This window comes from Periplaneta americana, chromosome 5 (genome assembly GCF_040183065.1).
Source record: "Periplaneta americana isolate PAMFEO1 chromosome 5, P.americana_PAMFEO1_priV1, whole genome shotgun sequence".
In the NCBI taxonomy this organism is placed as follows: domain Eukaryota; kingdom Metazoa; phylum Arthropoda; class Insecta; order Blattodea; family Blattidae; genus Periplaneta; species Periplaneta americana.
The window spans coordinates 45678987-45699509 of NC_091121.1; the positions used below are offsets into that span (position 1 = coordinate 45678987).

Genomic DNA, 20523 nt, shown 5'->3' on the forward strand with positions numbered 1-20523 from the left:
TACATATGGGGAGCTCTAAAGGACACAGTGTACGCCACAAAACTACAAAAACTGGAGGAACTGAGAGTTCAGATTGAACAGGTCTGTAATTATATTCCATTAGCAACAATCCAGTTGGTATGTCGCTCTGTTGTACGTCGTTGTTGGGAGTGTACTGTGGCGGAAGGGGCTTTTTTGAACATGTAGGGGCTTAAGGAATACAAAACCGCAAAAATCGTATTTCTGTCTCATCTCGTTACTGAGAAATAGTGTTTCAAAATGTGTAGGCCTATACAGTACATCAATTTGTGACACTCTGAATATCTAGATGCGGTGGGTATCGTCATGTTCCGGCAGTTTTTCGGGAGATCGCGCTAGGAGGCTGCGGTGCGCAGCGCGCCTGTAGCGTATCGACCAGCGCAGCGCAGCGGCAGTGGGGCAGTCTAGTCTTACGCCGTGACCGGCACGGTGTAGGCGCATTGCTGCACGTGCCCCGTGGTCCGGGACGGACGCCCCGGCGGCCGAGGCGATGGCGTCCCCGGAGGAGGAGTGAGCCAGGTACGTCACACAGATCTGACAGCAACATTCCCAACTTGTCTTCCTGCCGCGTGTTGTTGTGTGCAGTGCCGCCATGGAACGCAACTCGGGGGACGCGAGGCGGAGGGACCGCGAGAGGGTGATGGTGCAGGAGGGCATCGAGCTGTGGAAGCAGAAGAAGAGCGAGCAGTGGACGCACAAGTTGCAGGAGCAGCGAGAGGTAAGCCGGGAGAACTCGCACGCGGTTGGGAATGTCGCCGGGAGACGCGATGCTAAAGCGACGCTGCGTATTGATTCCAGCTGCGGGAGATGCTCGCCAAGTACTCGCCCTGGGGCCGGCCGGGGTGCGGCGCCCCCAACCCCGACGCCATCCGCAAGCGCAAGCTGCACCTGCAAGGACTCTTCGCTGAGGAGGACAAGGTAAACACGTGGCGGCGACGGCACACGACAGTGAAAGAGAAAGAAGAAACTTAACATCAAAGAAAGTGGACCGAAAATGCGTAGTGCAATGTAAAATATGCAAATATAAAAAAAATTGGAGTGAGACAAATGGCCAACGGGCTTGGAGCTCACATAAACACTTTTTCTCAGCATCAATTTTCCTTGCTAAAGACGCGTTTTCGATTACCTTTGAATGTTTCACCTCACGTTTCCCATTAACACTGACAGTTGACAAAAGGAAATATTGTACAGAAAAAAAACACGTATCGTATATTTTTCATTACTTCAGAATATAGGCCTACCGTTCATGGAACTGCTGTGGAACGCAAATGCAGTACATCCTTATTTTAACAAGTGTCTAGGAATAGCACCATCGTAAAACGACCTGCCCACCTGCCCGATCAGAATCTGGGGAAGTACTGCTATCTTAAGGCTAACAATCAGAAAAAAAGAGGACCAACAAAATTAAAAATATTATAAGTAGACCAAACAAAAAGTCACGTAACAAGCTAATAGTAGTCTGAGAAAACTAAATAAACTTAAAGCAAAAACCGGTGGACCCTAAAATCACGTAGGTCAAAGGAAACTAAAGCACCCAGATCAAACTAAATATAACTTGAACAAAAATCGGTTGACTTTAAAATCAAGTAAAGGAACTGAAAGTAGTCTGTGAAGCCAAATCCGATTTAAAGCAAAAAAATGATTAATTTTAAAGTAACGTAAACAAACTAAAGTGATCAGAGAAAACCAAATATAACTTAAGGAACAATTTGGTGGACTCTAAAACCACGTAAACAAACTAACTAGACGAAACTAAATTAACTTGAAATAAAAACCAGTCGATCCTAAAACCACTAAGAGAATAAAGTAGACTAAGACAGAATACTAATTTTAATTTAAAGCAAAAGTTTGTAGATCGTAAAACCGCGTAAACAAATTAAGTAACCAGTCGAAACCAATTTTAACTTGAATAAAAAATCGGTGGATCCTAAAATCACGAAAAACTAAAACAATCAGATAAAACTAAATTTAACTTAAAGAAAATATCGGTGGACAAGTAAACAAACTAAATTAGTAAGAGGAAACCAAATCTAACTTAAATAAATAATCGGTGGACCCTAAAACCACGTAAAGAAACTAAAGTAGTAAGAGGAAACCAAATCTAAATTAAAGAAATAATCGGTGGACCCTAAAACCACGTAAAGAAACTAAAGCAGTAAGAGGAAACCAAATCTAACTTAAAGAAATAATCGGTGGACCCTAAAACCACGTAAAGAAACTAAAGTAGTAAGAGGAAACCAAATCTAACTTAAAGAAATAATCGGTGGACCCTAAAACCACGTAAAGAAACTGAAGTAGTAAGAGGACACCAAATCTAACTTAAAGAAATAATCGGTGGACCCTAAAACCACGTAAAGAAACTAAAGTAGTAAGAGGAAACCAAATCTAACTTAAAGAAATAATCGGTGGACCCTAAAACCACGTAAAGAAACTGAAGTAGTAAGAGGACACCAAATCTAACTTAAAGAAATAATCGGTGGACCCTAAAACCACGTAAAGAAACTAAAGTAGTAAGAGGAAACCAAATATAACTTAAAGAAATAATCGGTGGACCCTAAAACCACGTAAAGAAACTAAAGTAGTAAGAGGAAACCAAATCTAAGTTAAAGAAATAATCGGTGGACCCTAAAACCACGTAAAGAAACTAAAGTAGTAAGAGGAAACCAAATCCAACTTAAAGAAATAATCGGTGGACCTTAAAACCACGTAAAGAAACTAAAGTAGTAAGAGGAAACCAAATCTAACTTAAATAAATAATCGGTGGACCCTAAAACCACGTAAAGAAACTGAAGTAGTAAGAGGAAACCAAATCTAACTTAAAGAAATAATCGGTTGACCCTGAAACCACGTAAAGAAGTAGTAAGAGGAAACCAAATCTAACTTAAAGAAATAATCGGTGGACCCTAAAACCACGCAAAGAAACTGAAGTAGTAAGAGGAAACCAAATCTAACTTAAAGAAATAATCGGTTGACCCTGAAACCACGTAAAGAAGTAGTAAGAGGAGACCAACTCCAACTTAAAGAAATAATCGGTGGACCCTAAAACCACGTAAAGAAACTAAAGTAGTAAGAGGAAACCAAATCTAACTTAAATAAATAATCGGTGGACCCTAAAACCATGTAAAGAAACTGAAGTAGTAAGAGGAAACCAAATATAACTTAAAAAATAATCGGTGCACCCTAAAACCACGTAAAGAAACTAAAGTAGTAAGAGGAAACCAAATCTAACTTAAAGAAATAATCGGTGGACCCTAAAACCACGTAAAAAAACTAAAGAGGAAACCAAATCTAACTTAAAGAAATAATCGGTGGACCCTAAAACCACGTAAAGAAACTAAAGTTGTAAGAAGAAACCAAATCTAACTTAAAGAAATAATCGGTGGACCCTAAAACCACGTAAAGAAACTAAAGTAGTAAGAGGAAACCAAATATAACTTAAAGAAATAATCGGTGGACCCTAAAACCACGCAAAGAAACTAAAGTAGTAAGAGGAAACCAAATTTAACTTAAAGAAAAGATCGGTGGACCCTAAAACCACGTAAAGAAACTAAAGTAGTAGTAGGAGGAAAGCAAATCTAACTTAAAGAAAAGATCGGTGGACCCTAAAACCACGTAAAGAAACTAAAGTAGTAAGAGGAAACCAAATCTAACTTAAAGAAATAATCGGTGGACCCTAAAACCACGTAAAGAAACTAAAGTAGTAAGAGGAAACCAAATATAACTTAAAGAAATAATCGGTGGACCCTAAAACCACGTAAAAAAACTAAAGTAGTAAGAGGAAACCAAATCTAACTTAAAGAAATAATCGGTGGATCCTAAAACCACGTAAAAAAACTGAAGTATTAAGAGGAAACCAAATCTAACTTAAAGAAAAGATCGTGGACTCTAAAGCCACGTAAAGAAACTAAAGTAGTAAGAGGAAACCAAATCTAACTTAAAGAAATAATCGGTGGACCCTAAAACCACGTAAAGAAACTAAAGTAGTAAGAGGAAACCAAATCTAACTTAAATAAATAATCGGTGTACCCTAAAACCACGTACAAAAACTAAAGTAGTAAGAGGAAACCAAATCTAACTTAAAGAAAAGATCGGTGGACCCCTAAAACCACATAAAGAAACTGAAGTAGTAAGAGGAAACCAAATCTAATTTAAAGAAAGATCGGTGGACCCTAAAACCACGTAAAGAAACTAAAGTAGTCAGAGGAAACCAAATCTATCGTAAAGGAAAAATCGGTGGACCCTAAAACCATGTAAAGAAACTAAAGTTGTCAGAGGAAACCAAATATAACTTAAAGAAAAAGTCGGTGGACCCTAAAACCATGTAAAGAAATTAAAGTAGTAAGAGGAAACCAAATCTAACTTAAAGAAATAATCGGTGGACCCTAAAACCACGTAAAGAAACTAAAGTAGTAAGAGGAAACCAAATCTAACTTAAAGAAAAGATCGGTGGACCCTAAAACCACGTAAAGAAACTAAAGTAGTCAAAGGAAACCAAATCTAACTTAGAAAAAATCGGTGGACCCTAAAAGTACGTGAAAACTAAGTTATCAACAGAAAATATAATCTCAGCTGAAGCAAAAAATCACGTGGAAAAGAATTATCACGATCACATGTGGCTAGTTTTGCAGCACTGCAGTACAGAATGTTGTGTAGCTCGCATACTGCTACGTGTGAACAACAGTGCAACTTAGAAAGCAGCGGCTACCGAACCTACAGTTCGCAACTTTGTCATGGTGCGCTCAGCTTTAAACTTCGAAGTGTAACAGAGTTCCCAGCTTTATAGTTGCAGACTTTTTTTTGTGATCTAAAAAGAATACAACGATATCGCATGAAAAGAAATCACAGACTTCGAGGAAAGAAGATGTCTCGCGGTCTCACTCTTACTCCAGCGTGCTTCATTTATTGGTACAGATATTTATTTCGGAAACTATTATCTTGTGCCAACTACCCGCAGTTCTTTGTTTGCAAATGAACCGTGACTAAAGCAGAAAGATTTCTTCAGGCCAGAAAATCAATACTTGTTGCATTCAGTGTGTATAATTCTCACAAAATGTGTTAGTGAGGGACAACGAGCGTGAAATGTGACAATAGAATTATACGTATAAAATTTAAAGATCTAAATATGACAAAATTATACGCAATAATACATATGGAATTGTAATTATGTAGCATAGAGGTAATTATTTTAATAAGATTAAGGTAAGAAAAGCTACAATTTTATGAAGACAGTAAAAGTAAGGGAAATGGATATCATAAACATCCTTATGAGCTATTCCATCTCAAATCGACCGAAATATAGAGAAAATTGACCTTATAATTTCTAAAAACAATAAAACTATTATTGTACGTAGAGAACTGTGATACAATGCTATGTGCAAAGTTTGAGGCATCAGAACTTCATAGTGTTTGAATTAAAAATATTTAAATTTATCGTATTTTCATAAAATTTGCAATTTTAAACTATTGTAGCTCCGAAACCCTCTCACTCAATGATCAAAATCATGGTTTATTTTGATGCTGAGAAATTAAAGTTTATATTGACATATAAACAGATTTTCTTACTTTTTATGGAAATGGAAAAATTTAGATTTTTCCTCCTTTGCCAAGGAAAAAATATTTTAAAAATATATAGTTAGATTCCGCATTGAAAGTACAAATAAACACATATTTTTTACTGATGGCATGTTGATAAGAAAGTATTGAAAATATCAAATAAAGAAAATAAATAGTACGCGCGTGAACTAACCAGCTGACTGTGAGGCGGGAGCTAGCCGAGGTAAGCAAGGCCAGGAGACATAAACACGTGATGTGTCGTCTAGCAGTCATGGCTGTGCTAGCTTTATCACAGGTAAAATGACGCCCAACGCTCGCTTATCTTCAGCTCTCGGCCAGTGCGTGAAGAGGCGTGTGAAAATAATCGTTTTAATACCCTCGAAACTTTTTTCCGTACCACTAAGCAAACAATGCCGAATCCCTCTTAATAATGCAAGGTTTTTTCTCAATATTTTTTTACATTTTTACAAATGGACAAAAAGCCTAAAAGTAAGTAAAATCAGATTATCTGTCTCTCTGTTCAATAAAAATAAGGATTACTTCTTAACATAACCTACCAAATGTCAGCTTCAAAATGAGCTCTCGTTCAATGTTTTGCAGTAAATGGTTCCAGAGTTCTGAGCGCTGAAAGAGGCTTGTTTTTATAAAATACGCTAAATTTGTCCCTCAATAATACGAAAACCGTTTGACTTTCGATAATATATTTTTGAAAATGCACTCTCCTCAGCACCTTATATAAATAGGGAAAAAATTAGAGTATAAAAAATGCGAGGTTTTTTACTGATCGATTTCATATGGAATAGCCCGTATCCTATACAGCAGAAGAGATGGGCAGTCGTCAGAGTCTGTACTCTGTGCAATGCTCAGCGTTACTTCAATGTACAGTGTTCAGAAGATTGCCTAATCTCTAGGCGCTCTTCACGTTTTCTATCTCTGATTAGAATCAGAATTAGCCACGAAATCCCATGAAGGGCAAGGGCCTCCTGACAATGCGGGGTGGCTTGTCAAGCAGTTCCCGGTTAGCCACTCCGGGAATGATGGTCACTTTTGTAATGTCATAGTTGAGGGGTACACTGTTCACTAAACCCCATTTCAGTTTGGTTGATAGGCTTTCCCCTCTACTCACACTCTCTACCATCCGTAAAGGGGAAGCTGCTACTGTCCATCTTACTAACGTTCGACTAATTGACTTTAAACACAATGGCAAAATTTTATTATTGAAAATGTTTACCGGTAATCTAAGATATTTCAAAAGCCTATACTAAGCGTTAATATTTCATTTTATTGCTATTTATATCAACTGGCACATTAATAAGCTACTGAGAGCAGAAGATAAATGTTTTCTTCACCACTAGTTGCTATTCTATAGCATACACAACGGGACAGTCTGCAATGTGTCGCTCCCCCCTGACTTCATAATACAAACTAACATTTCTTAATTTAATTATTAGTTGAAAACATTGTAAGAACGACACTAAAATATACACAAACATGTAATTGTCAAACTTGTGTCACTGTATTTTATATTCACTTATGTACTTTATTTAATATTTTATTTTCTTGCGTGTACAACTTGGGGGGTGCAGGTATAAGAGGTAACAGCTAGCGTTCTTTTACTGACGGACTCTGGGCAAGTAGAAGGGGAAAGAAATGCCTTCGCTTCCTCTCAACTTGTATGAAATGTCGTTTAGTCACTGTTTGGGTTGCAAGTCACTTTGTGATGAGCTTCCATTGTTGTCGGTCTTTCGCTGTTCTTGACCATAGATGGCCGAATCTTGATCTAACTTCGTCCGTCCACCTTGTCTTCTGTCTTTCAACGTTGCGTTTGCCAATCCTTGTGTCCCTCGTCGTAAGTATGTGTGTGTGTCCACCGGCTCGCGTTGAGTCGCATCACGTGTCCTGCCCTGTATCTCTGATAGTGTCCTTCAACATGAGAGAGGTAACCAGACATTACAATTCGTCTTATTTCATATGAAAAACTAATCGCAAGACATGTGTTAAAATCCTTAACCTCTTCAGTCCCGAGACAAATTTAAAGTAAAAAAAAAAATGTTAAAATATTATTTATTGAATAATTGGCAATACAAAGACAAACACTAACTAATCAAAATTTTTATCATGACCTCACTTCATATGTGATATCTTCGGATTCTATGGGGACTTAATTTGGTATCCATCCAGTTTTATTTATTTTACAAAAATGCATACAATTACTTACAAATAATGAAATGAAAGTATCTGTATTCGTGTAGCAACACTACTCTTAGAAATCATGGCAAATATAATACCCTCGTTAAATACATAGCCCTACATTATGTAGAAAATATATTTCCTTCGTGGAAAAAATATGATCTGTAAAGATGCTCTGTACCAGGAACTACACTACCGGTAAAAAAAAACCTGAAGAATAATAACAACAGAATAACAGCAATAACACTATGTGATACACACACGCACGCAGGCACGCACACACACACACATATATGAAGAGTCCACTGCAAGAATGATGGATGTCACTTTCTTGTCGAAAATGAACCAAGACTGTCAATGCATAGCTTAAGACATATAGAATGTACATAGAGAGTTATATGGCATTAACACTGATAGTCATTGTCCAGTAATGATCGGAGTTAAGCTTTGAGCGCTAAGCATTTCAAATTTTCAATTGCTTCTCCTGCAAAATGTATTCCAAATGACATCCATCATTCTTGCAGTGGACTCTTCACATATATATATATATATATATATATATATATATATATAGGACGAACTCCGTCCTAAACCAAAGCCTATACCGTTTCAAGGTACCTAATCCATTTCGACCGTAGTACTCTCCAGGTGCGGGCACAGTGATCAAATCTGATTGGCAGTTTCACATAATTTCTATTCCAGCCATTGATGTATAGGAATTGTTTCTGCCCACAGTTTTTTACTAAACTGTCCATCTATTGGAGTATTATACAATACACGGGTACAGTGATCAAATCTGATTGGCAGTTTCACATAATTTCTATTCCAGCCATTGATGTATATGAATTGTTTCTGCCCACAGTTTTTTACCAAACTGTCCATCTATTGGAGTATTATACAATACACGGGTACAGTGATCAAATCTGATTGGCAGTTTCACATAATTTCTATTCCAGCCATTGATGTATACGAATTGTTTCTGCCCACAGTTTTTTACCAAACTGTCCATCTATTGGAGTATTATGCAATACACGGGCACAGTATCTTTTTTTACCAGTACTTAGAGTCTTCTACTAGTCCCACACCGAATTCAGTCGATGCCATAAAATGGACGGTTTGTCAAACTTCTTTAATAGAGCTAGTTTGTCGTCATTTCTCACCACTTGCTCGTAACTACCCCTACCTTCTTTCTTCATATCAGTGCCACTTTTTAGTGAAGCTTATTATGTTGTAAAGAATATTTTGATTATATGAAAATAATACGATCATGAAATAGAAGTTATCACGTTTATACAATATTATATATTCTACTTATTGCACAAAACTATAGTAATGTGATTTATGCTAGTGACCAAAAGTGTCGCCAATGATACCTCTTAAAAAGTAGTGTTGTACGTGTGTATGAGAACCCAAACAATGTTATTATTATTATTATTATTATTATTATTATTATTATTATTATTATTATTATTATTTGAATAGATAATGTGTAAGAATGTATCAGCAGTTAATATTATTTCATTTAACATATAACAAATCGGCAATTATATTTGCTTTTCTCAGCCATGCTGCTGACTAGAGGAATGATAAATTCAATCAACTGGAAGCATCTAGTGACAAGAAAATAGAAGAAACTCGAATGATAACCAGAAAGCAGATGGTGCAGAATAAGATATCTCAGGCCACGGACCTATTTAAGCGCATAATGAATGACATGAATAAGTTTCTAATCTATCATATATGATACCGAAGAACAGACGAGGTTAAGCGATTAAAACATGAAGGGGTGGGAGTGAAGGGCAGCTAATATGTTATAACAACTTGAAACAAACACGACAGGCCTTCTTCTGCAGAGCGAACATCTTTGAATATCGAACTTCGCCATACTCGACAAACTTGAACCAAACATGGCGTCTATAATGCATGACAATAATCTCTGAAGTAGGTGATCGATAAAAATAGATTACAAAGCTCTTAAAAGCGAACAATCAATGTTGTATATAAACAGAGGTTTTGTGAAACAGTTACAGTATGTTAGTACAATTGATATTAAACGACGCTCAGGGTCTCAGTTAGATCAAATAAATATTGTGTTGGTAAAATTATTATTTATTTTCGGAAGTAGAAAATAATAATAATAATAATAATAATAATAATAATAATAATAATAATAATAATAATAATAATAATAATAATAATAATAACTTTGGAGAAAGCCTTTGATAGAGTTGACAGGAAACTTCTTTGGAATGCTTTAGAGAATAAAGGATTACCGAAACAAATAATAGAAGTGTGAAGAGTGTATATCACAGCACATGCTTATGTATTGATTCGCCAGTGAAGAAGGAACACAAATATGTTTATATAAATCAAGGGGTTAGACAGGGGTGCACTCTTTCACCCGTCCTTTTTAATTTATATGTTGACCAAATCTTATTAGATTGGAAAGATCTCTTAACAGATGAAGGAATAGAAATTAGTAAAAATTATAGATTAAACAATATACTGTTTGCAGATGATATCGTCATGTTAGCAGAGAATGAAGACGACCTCCAGAAGTTGATATATAAATTTCAGAATGTCTCAGAAAAATATAATTGTAAAATATTATTTCAAAAAACAAAAGTGATGGCCTTCTGAGGGAAAAATCCAGTGAGATCAAAAATAATAATAGGGAAGACCCCAATAGAGCAAATATCACATTTTCAGTATCTGGGATGCTACATAAGTTATGAGAAATATAAAGATTTGTATATCAAACTGTCAAAATTCCAGGCTATAAACGGACTATCAAAAGGACTCTAGGAAGAAAAACAAGAAAAGAAACAAAATTAAAACTTTATAAAACATTATCAATACCAACACTCCTTTATGGAAGCGAGACATGGATAATGGGCGCAGAAAATAAAAGAAAAGTACAGACTGCCGAAATGAAATTCCTACGATATGTGAATGGAAGTAATATCATGGACAAAATATAGAATGTAGAAATAAGGAAAAACTTGCAGATACAAAGTATGGAAGAAAAAATCAATGATTATAAACATAAATGGACAGAACATCTATTCAGAATGGATGATAGCAGATTGCCTAAGTTAGCCTTAAATTATAATCCTAGAGGCAAACGTGAGGTGGGAAGACCCTGGAAGAGATGGACACCCTGCTGAGACATCGCAGGAACAGGCCGAAATGGCCTAATCCATGACGTTGATGATGATGATGATGATAATAATAATAATGTCTTTATTTAACCTATTTAAGGCCGTAAGGCCTTCTCTTACACTCAACCAGGATCAAAACTTGCTTACACAGTTGAACATAAAACAGGATCGGAATTAAGTAATTACATACTGATAAAATTTAGGTACATAATGAGATCAAAAGAGGTAGTTACATAAAATTTACCTTATAAAATAAAAATAAACATAGTGGAATACATATTAATGTTGTTAGAATCAAATAAGAATCACATAAAAACAGAAGCCGATAATTCAATTAAAAAAAAGTGTACACAGTAAAAATAAAGATAAACACATTAGTATACATATTAGTATTAGATTACAATTAAGTGGGATTTACATAATTAAACCAGAAACTGACAATTGAATAAAATGTACACAAAAAATAGATTAATAATAAAAAACAACACAGTAGGATACATATTGGCGTTAAGTGATAAATAAACACGATTTAGATAATAAAAATAAGAAACAAAAAAAATAAATAAATAAATACAGTGGAACACATTCCATTAAATATTTGCAATGTGTTAGGTCTGGCAACTCATCATAAGATATTTTCCTAATTTACATTTAAAGGAAATTAAAGTTCGGCAGCCCTTGACTTCAGGCGGCAGAGAATTCCAGTGACGAGAAGTAGCAACAGTGAAAGATGAAGAATAAAGAGATGATGTGTGCAGTGGTATTTCTAGCGTGCTATCATATTGTGACCGAAAATGGGGCAAAGCAGTGTTGTAGTTGGGCCGGTACGCCGTACCGTCTAAAATAAAAACTCACTGTTACCGTACCGGGAAAAAAATAGATTCGAAAATATATTAACTATGTTGAAATAGTCTTTAATATATTTTGAAATGGAGAATGTTAGGTATTTGAGAAACATTTAGATTTTGACATCTGGCATGAAAGCAGCGGCTGGCCTCTCATATCCTTTGCTTAAACGCTTGTCCATTCGTTGTTTTATCGAAAACCATGATCTGGAACTTCAGGAGTAGTTGTGATTTGTTAGTTTCAAGCTTGCATAACGCCTCAAGAAATCTGTTACACTGATTCGCTAATTTCAAAACTTGCGTAGATGCTTTCGCATAACACTGATTTTATGATGTGGTGCCTCAAGAATTCTGCTGCATTGATTCGCTAATTTTAAAACTCGTTCAGACGTAATGCTAGCAGTTTACTGGAGGAGAGAAATATTGTTACTTTTCGTGCGTTCATAAATCTTTAGTTCAGTTACATGTTATAGATTCTATTCCAATTTCAACTAAGGAATGTGAATGAGTATTACTGTAATGAACGATATCTGTACTAAACCTATAAAGTAAAGTAGTACCTTAATTTATGAGCTAATTTAATTCAATCAATTATAATTAATTTGAGATTTGAAATAGCTAGTAAAATGATGAAAATTAATTTAATATAAGCACACTAGAACTATGTTACAGGGAGAAAAAATATATAAATCTAAATTATATTTCTATAATGAGAATATTAATGTAATTGCCATTAGAGGTTTTGTAAATCTATTTAGAGAAATTAATGATAATAATAAGAATGGACAGATGTTAGTTTCATTATATGTAATAAATATTAATCGGCAATTAATTTGTTAAGTAAGTATTTATGTAATTTTGACCTAAATGAAGTTATTGTCCAACAACCCCTTACATCACTCGGTAGCGAGTTCCAGTTTCTAGCAACTGAAACTGTATAAGATGAAGAATATAAAGATGTCTTGTGGTAGGGTATAATGAGTAAATTGTTATGATGAGATCTTGTACTTAGCTGATGATATGCGGATAAATTCTTCCAGTAAAAGATTTTCTAGGCTTTTTTTTCTAAAAAGTGTTGGGTCACCACAGTCAACGTTTAATTTCTTGCCTTATATGCAATTGTGGCTGCGATCTGGAAGGAGATTTGCAGAGGCGGATGCATGAAGAAGAAGTAACCTTGGAAAAGTAGTGCAGTAAGAGTCCATACAGAGTCTAGTCTGACCAAGGGGATTTCAACAGTACCCCCTAAAATTGGAGCACAGTATTTAGTTGTGGAAAAGTCATTGCCACTGTCAGAAAATAAGAATTAGGTCGTCATTATGAAATACACCACATTAGTCAATATGGAGATGTCGTAGAAGTTTATTGCAAAGATCTTCTGAATAATCATCGTAATGATAAATAATTGCGTAATTAATTTCACTTTGTTTACACCATCGAAACTCGCTCATCATTAACCCATTCTTGCGTGTTATGTTACCGTTTCGGCTGAGAACCGGTTTCACATGCATGGAATATGGACGCCGTTCCAGATTTGAACAGTTCATGCAAGCAGTACAGTAATCTGTCATCACTGCTACAGAGCATACGTTATTAAGACTGTTTGAAGCTGTTACTAGATTTGTATGAATTGTATCCAAACAAAATGAGTAGGCTACAATTGGTAAGTTTTGTCAAGAGGAGTTCTCGCTTGTTTGGCGCATTAGAATAAAGCAAATACAGGAGAGTAAAAAAATATTTTCTACTAGTGCTTGTTTGTTTCTTGAGACGCATTCGTAAATGTGCGAGTGTTAAAAAGAATGTCGTTCTGTCCTCTCAACCACTTCCCAAAGCATACAGATAATATGCTGTTTCCTATCACACGCGTGGAAGTGAAATAACGCTGCAGATTTTCAGAGCGAATAGCGCCATAATAGTGGAAAGTTCATACTTACTTTTCTGAAAAAAAAAATATATATATATATATATTTAACATCCTCTTATTTTTTTAACTATTGCAAGTAGGATCGGAATTTTCTTCATATTCATAGAAAATGTAATAAAGAATCATTTATCTCTCTGACGTATTTCAATAGCGAGCCCGGTTTTCGTGTAAATTTAATTTAAACTTCACTAATTTCAAGCCACTGAACGATGTAGTCAAGAGAGAGAGGTGGGAGGTAATTCACTTAGGGAGACAAACTTGAGTTCGTTGACCTCTTACATCTGTATTACGAGAAGAAAGAGCAGTGTGTTAGCGCGGCGATATTGCCAGACTGATGAAACTTCTAACTCAATTTTCCAGTTAACCGTGTATTTAATCATAAAACATAATATAGGTTTCCTATCAATTTCTTTTCAATGTGCAGGATTATTGCACTTCCGCCCTGTATGTTTGTATATATCTGTTGACTACATAACGCTACTGTTGTTGTATGTGTGAGTGATTGCAACACTGCTCCCATAAGACCCAAAGCCTACTAGTAACTTCCAATTTTCCATAGGATGCAATCCATTCCATACTCCGCTATAGGCTATACCTATATTATATGGCGTCACGAATAAATTGGCCACCGACATGGCTCAGTCGGTTAAGGCGCTTGTCTGCCGGTCTGAAGTTGCGCTCGGGCGCGGGTTCGATCCCCGCTTGGGCTGATTACTTGGTTGAAAATTTTCCAAGGTTTTCCCCAACCGTAAGGTGAATGCCAGGTAATCTATGGCGAATCCTTGCCCTCATCTCGCCAAATACCATCTCGCTATCACCAACCTCATCGACGCTAAATAGCCTCGTAGTTGATAGAGCGCCGTTAAATAACTAAAAAGAAAAGAATAAATTTAGAACCACAAAGTATAAAAATATCTATTTACTCCTCCTCATCACACACAAGGTCATGTATCACAAGAAGTGAGAAAATGCAGTGAAATATTGTTGACGAGATAAAATTTGTACATTTGAGGGCAATGAGAGAACCTCACTGCAAATAAAAAGTCATTGCTGGGGATCGAACCTATCTATGTTGTTATAGCTCTCGCTTTAGCATTGAGCTACCGCAGGACTATGAAAGCCACTAGCGTAACTTTCTTAGAAAGTGAAGACAAGCCGCGGTCCCATACCACAGCTTTACAAGATAAAGAATCTGTACAAGGAATATGGTTAAGACAAATTTACCAGCCGCTCTTCGGCATGTCAGAGTTCAATTCCGACCCTACTGCTGACTACTTCTGTTACTATAAAAGGAACAGGTGCGCAGCTTTAGAAAGCTACATATATTTACGTAAAATTGTGTGTGAGCGCTATCAACTGTCAACGAGGAGATTAGGGGGAATGCAAGCAGAAGAAGTTGAACACAAGAAAAGAAGAGAATGACATAGAGAACAAGAGGGAGACAAGGAGAACAAGAGGAATGCAAGAATAACATGGTGAATACGAAGAAAACAAAGAAAAGACAAGGAGAAACAAGGGAAGACAACGAAAATAAGGGGAATACAAGAACAGGGGAACTGCAACGAGAAGAAGAGGAATACAAGGAAAAAAGAGGAATACAAGGAGAACAAAGGGACAAAAATACTAAGAGAACAAGGGGATGGCAAGAAGAAGAAGGGGACGAAAAAGAGAATAAAGGGAGTACAAGGAAACACAAAAAGATCAAGGGATGACAATACCAATAAAGAGAAGATAAGGCGAACAAGGGGAATACAATGAGATAAAGAGAACAAGGAGAAGGAAAAAACAAGGAGAACAAGGGGAAATACAAGAACAGAGGGACTGCAAGTAGAAGAAGAGGAACACAAGAAAAAGAAGAGGAACACAAGGAGAACAAAGGAACCAAAGAAATACTAAGAGAACAAGGGGATGGCAAGAAGAAGAAGAAAGGGACGACAAAGAGAATAAAGGGAATACAAGGAAAACACAAAGAGATCAGGAGGACGACAATGCGAATAAAGAAAAGATGAGGCGAACAAGGAGAATAAAATGAGATAAAGGGAAGAAGGAAAATACAAGGAGAATAAGGGGATGGAAAGGAAAACAGGGAGACTACAAGGTGAACAAGGTGAAATACAAAGAGAACCAGAGGAATAAAAGGAGATTAAGGGGAGGACAAGGAGAACAAAAGGACTATACAGACAATAGGGAGAATACAAAGGTATTAAGAGAATGACAAAAAGTATAAGAGGAATACAAAGTGAAGTAGGGAATTCGAGGAGATGAAGGGGACGACAATGAGAACAAGAAAAAGTAAAGAGATCAAGAGAAATACAAGAAGAACAAGGGGAAGAGATGGAGAACAAGAGAAAAGGAGAACAAGAGAAAGAAAAGAGGAACAAGTGCAATACAAGAAGAATAAGGGAACGACTTGGAGAACAAGGGGATTACAAGGAGGAAAAAGGGGCTTTAAGGGAAACATGGAAAAAATATAGAGAACATTGTAAATAAAAGAAAAAGGGGGAATACAAGGAGAACATGGGGGAATATAAGGGCGAATGTGGGTAGCATTTTATGTGACAATTCTCAACTTACTCACCCTACCTAGACGTGAAGACCCATAGCTAATTGTAAACGTTAGCGGGTAGTACCTCTCTTTGCATGACAGCAGTTAACGTGTATCAGTGTTGCCCGCAGAAGAACCTGGGGGTGGCTCTGGGCGACACGGGGCGCCGACCCGCGCCGAGCGGCACGACGCACCGGGTGGACCCGATGCTGCGCTTCCAGTTCAACGAGCCGGCGCGGCGCTGCGTCGACAACGTGCTGCGCTACCGCCGCGACGCGCAGGCGCAGCAGGCGTACCGCCAGGAGCTGGGTGAGTCACGACGCGTGCGCGTGAGTGTGTCGGTGGCTCTGCCGTGACTCGCTGTGACTCGCTGCTTGCTGTTGCAGACGCCCTGGTCTCCGAGAAGCGCCGCGAGAAGGCGGCGGCGTCGAGCCGCGAGGCGGCGCGGGACCAGCAGCTGGTGGGTATGGCCGCTCCGCGCAGGCGCGCGCGCTGCATGTCTGTGGCCGCTGTTGACTCTTGAACCTCATTTCCAGTTGGAAATGGCGTCCCCCTGGGGGCGCCCCGGACCTGGGGGGGTCTTGTGGAGGGACCCGCGAACAATTGGCTTAAATTTTCTTCACTCTTTGGTATGTCCATGCCTTGGCTCTTACGTAGTAGCCGGCACCCGCCTTTAAAGCGCCCCATAAAAAGCAACAACTAACACGAAGCACTGCACGGCATAAACGCGACCTAAATCCGACCTAAACCGCCACGCCGCTGGCGTGCACGTCCTTCCCGCCGCATGCGCACGGCTTGCTGAGCGCACGACCAAGAGGGCTGCAATACAGAGAGAGGTTCTCTTCCTTGTTAATCGCTGCTTAGCTCTTGTATTTGTCATTGAGAGCGCTAAAACCATTTCTTAGCAACATTACGTCACTGAATTAAGACTTCGGGAAATGAGGAATTAACCACCGGCATAGCTCAGGCGGTAGCGCGTTTGCCTGTTGATTTACAGTTGCGCTCAGGCGTGGGTTTGATTCCCGCTTGGTCTGATTACCTGGTTGGGGTTTTCCAAGATTTTCCGCAACCGTAAGATGAATGTCAGGTAATCTATGGTGAATCCTCGGCCTCATCTCGCCAAATGCCATCTCGCTATCACCAATTCCATCGATACTAAATAACCTAGTAGTTGATACGGCCTTGTTAAATAACCAAGTAAAAAAGGGGAAATTAGCATGCGTGCTCTTGGTTTAAGATGTCAGTCCTTATAAGGGAGGCAGCGGGATTGCTCAGTTGGGAGAGCAACTGGCTGCAGACTGAAAGGTCCAGGATTACGGCGGGTTTTTCTCGTGACAAAACTTCCAGAACAACCCCGAGTTTCACTCAGCCTCCATAAAATTGAGTACCGGGTCTTTCCCGGAGATAAAAAGGCGCTAGGAGCATGGTGCCGATCATATCATCTCAAGCCAGTGCCCAGGTAGAAAATGCAAGGAGCTCCACCTCCATTCACTCATGTGCCTCGTGGCATGTGTGGGCGTACTTTGTACCTTTACTATACAAGAAAAAAATATTGAAATCCAGTTTAAATTCTAATCGTTTCATTGTGGAATACATGCATTAAATACGATTATTTGAAGTGTGAAACAATAGCAGCCATCCAAATATAGTGAAAGATATGTGTAAACATTATTGTTACTAATTAAATAAAGAAGAGTACACGGGAAAAACAATCAGAATCACAGTTCTCTTAAGACATATATGAGGGGGTCAAAAGTAAAGGAATACAAGTGACATTTCTAAGAACGTGAGTTAAGTGCATCTAGCGCAAGTTAAACATTTAAAATTTTAGTGGCAGAGGGATACATCTTTTAACCACACCACACACTAAAATTGAAATAAAAAATTTCACGGAATTTACGAAATCTTAAGCACTTTCAACCACATTTTCTCAAAAATAACTTAAGTACACTTATATCCTTTTGCTTCTGACCCCCTCATATAATCTAATTCAGTATGTTACTGCAAAATTTATTGCTGTTCCTAATGAAAAAAGTAGGAAAGGAGACTATACGTGGTGATAATTCTCCATTACCAATTTTGATAAGAAAAACACTATAGTTTGCAGTAATGTATATTGAGTTAGATGATAACCCTTAAGATAATTGTGACTTTGATTGTTTTTCCCCTGTACTCTTCAAATCGAATCCATCCTAATCACAACAGATTTGGTTATGTTTAATTCATTTCAAATTTCTTAGCCACTTTCCTTTCTTTACTTTCTGGCATAAGCTATCATCACGTTTTGGAACGCTGATGGAGTTGACTCAAGATTTTTTATATTTATAGGAAAAATAAAAAATTCTGATAGGAATGATTACATTTGAAACAATGAAGTAAGTATTAGTACAATGAAGAGGTGCACAGAAGTCTTTTCGCAGTCCCTTTACGTTTGTGTATGTGAGAACATGAGAAGCTTCGGCTTATGAGGCCTCTCTCTCTATTGTGGCCCTCTTGCTCACGACCACGCCGCGGGACCGCTACTCACTGAGCGTTTTGCAGGGCTGGAGCGACGACACCACGCTGCGCTGTCTGCAGAAGCAGCAGGGAGAGCTGCGCTACCAGCAGCGCTTGAAGGGAGGCGCCGGCGGCGACAACCCGGGCGGAGTGGAGCTGGTGCCGCTGCTGGCGCGCAGGAGGGCCGCGGCGGAGCGGCATCCGCTGTCCACCACCGACGTCACGAGGGTGAAGAACGTGAACGGGCCGACGAACTGGCGGCGGGAGGCGGGCGCGAACGACTACGTGCGCGAACTGGCGCAGCAGGTGTTCAGCAAGGAGCAGCGCGTGCGGCAGGCGCGCCAGGAGGACGTGGAGAGCTGCAGGCGCCACTTCGAGACCTGGCAGCAGTTCTGGGGGCGTCCGGGACACGGCGCCCCGCGCGAAGTGAAGGTGAAGGGCAACATCGACGTGCTGCTGCACCGCCTGCCTGTGAAGTGAGGCCGCGCTGCGGTGCCTTAGCGCCCAGCTAAGACGTCTCCAGCCGCGGTAACTCGGGTGTTCCTTTAATATGGCTATTTAGAGTTGGCAACGATTGAGAAGTTTAGCGCAAACGTTTCCCTGTTTTTGTTGCTTGCGAGAGTTTATATAGAACTTGTCGTTTTTATAGCATTGCATGGCAAATACAGAAGTCAAGTAGAAGAGTCGCTGCCTTCTTATTTCTGCCAATCCTGCGCTCGCAACACTTCCACAAGACGCTAATTCCTTCATTTAACATTAAATTTACCTTTTTTTTTTTCTGAACTGGAGTTCTTAAGTGAACCTTTCTCTTCTGAGAGGTTGTTAATCATATTTAAACGTTGTTACTATCAAAACTTCCAGCCTCGGGCGTTGTTGTCTAGAGAAAGAAACGCAGCACTCCTGAAAGGTCTCTCTTTGAAACGCAATACACTGTGATTAGTGCTGTTTCTTGTTTGAGGTGATGTTGAAAGAGCTTCCATTTTTTTTACATAGAACTACGTCTTTCTCCTCACTAGATATAGTAAGTAACGTGGAAATTAACTATCACATGAAAACACAACTCTCTTTCGCGCCTATTTCTTCCAAATGAAAAGACAAGGATAACAGGGGAAGACAATGAGAATAAAGATAGAAAGATTAAAAAAAAAAAGAATAAGGAGAATACAAGGAGAATAATGGAAAGACAATGAGAACAAGGAAAATACAAGAAGAACAAAGGAAAGAGACAGAGATCAAAGGGAAGACAAGAGGAGCAAGGGTAAGACTAGGATAATAAGGGACATACAAGGAGAACAAAGGAAATACAAAGGAAGCAAGGGGAATATAAGGAGAACATGGGGAATGCAAAGAGAACGAGGAATACAAAGGGAACAAGAGAAATACACGGAGAACAAGGGGAACACAAAGAAAACAACGAGAACACAAGAAGAACAAGGGGAATACATTGAAAACAAGGGGATACAAAGGGAACAAAGGAATTAAAAAGAGAATAAAGGGAATATAACGAGTACAAGGGAATAATATATAAGAAAAAGAAGAGAAAGACAAGGGAAACAAGGGGAGTACAAGAAAAATATGTAGTTATTCGTAAAGATATACAGTATAGTAAAACTATGCACCTATCACTTTTCTATTTTTATCTCGGAAGGGCTCTTTAAACCTTCAGCCAGTGGCAGGCAACAATGAATTATGAACTGAAATAGTCAAATTCACAGCCAATATGACGGGTTTTCAGTAATGAATAGCAAATTAAAATATTTTACCGATATATGAAGTCCAACGGCAAAATAA

General features: G+C 38.3%; 1 protein-coding gene across 1 annotated transcript; it reads left to right on the forward strand.

The window, feature by feature from the left end:
- The first annotated feature begins 377 nt into the window (after positions 1 to 377).
- On the forward strand, positions 378 to 19418 carry LOC138699572 (uncharacterized). Its single transcript, XM_069825570.1, has 6 exons — positions 378 to 537; positions 604 to 736; positions 817 to 936; positions 16368 to 16545; positions 16623 to 16696; positions 18778 to 19418. The coding sequence occupies exons 2-6, from the start codon at positions 611 to 613 to the stop codon at positions 19210 to 19212; spliced, it is 933 nt and encodes a 310-aa protein (XP_069681671.1). The 5' UTR covers positions 378 to 537; positions 604 to 610; the 3' UTR covers positions 19213 to 19418.
- The last annotated feature ends 1105 nt before the right edge of the window (positions 19419 to 20523 follow it).

Excerpts from the sequence above, each read along its gene's own strand:
- LOC138699572 (XM_069825570.1), top strand. The coding sequence starts at position 611 with ATGGAACGCAACTCGGGGGACGCGAGGCGGAGGGACCGCGAGAGGGTG. Across the intron at positions 737-816 it reads AGTTGCAGGAGCAGCGAGAG|CTGCGGGAGATGCTCGCCAA; the intron begins GTAAGCCGGGAG and ends TATTGATTCCAG. Across the intron at positions 937-16,367 it reads TCTTCGCTGAGGAGGACAAG|AAGAACCTGGGGGTGGCTCT; the intron begins GTAAACACGTGG and ends TGTTGCCCGCAG.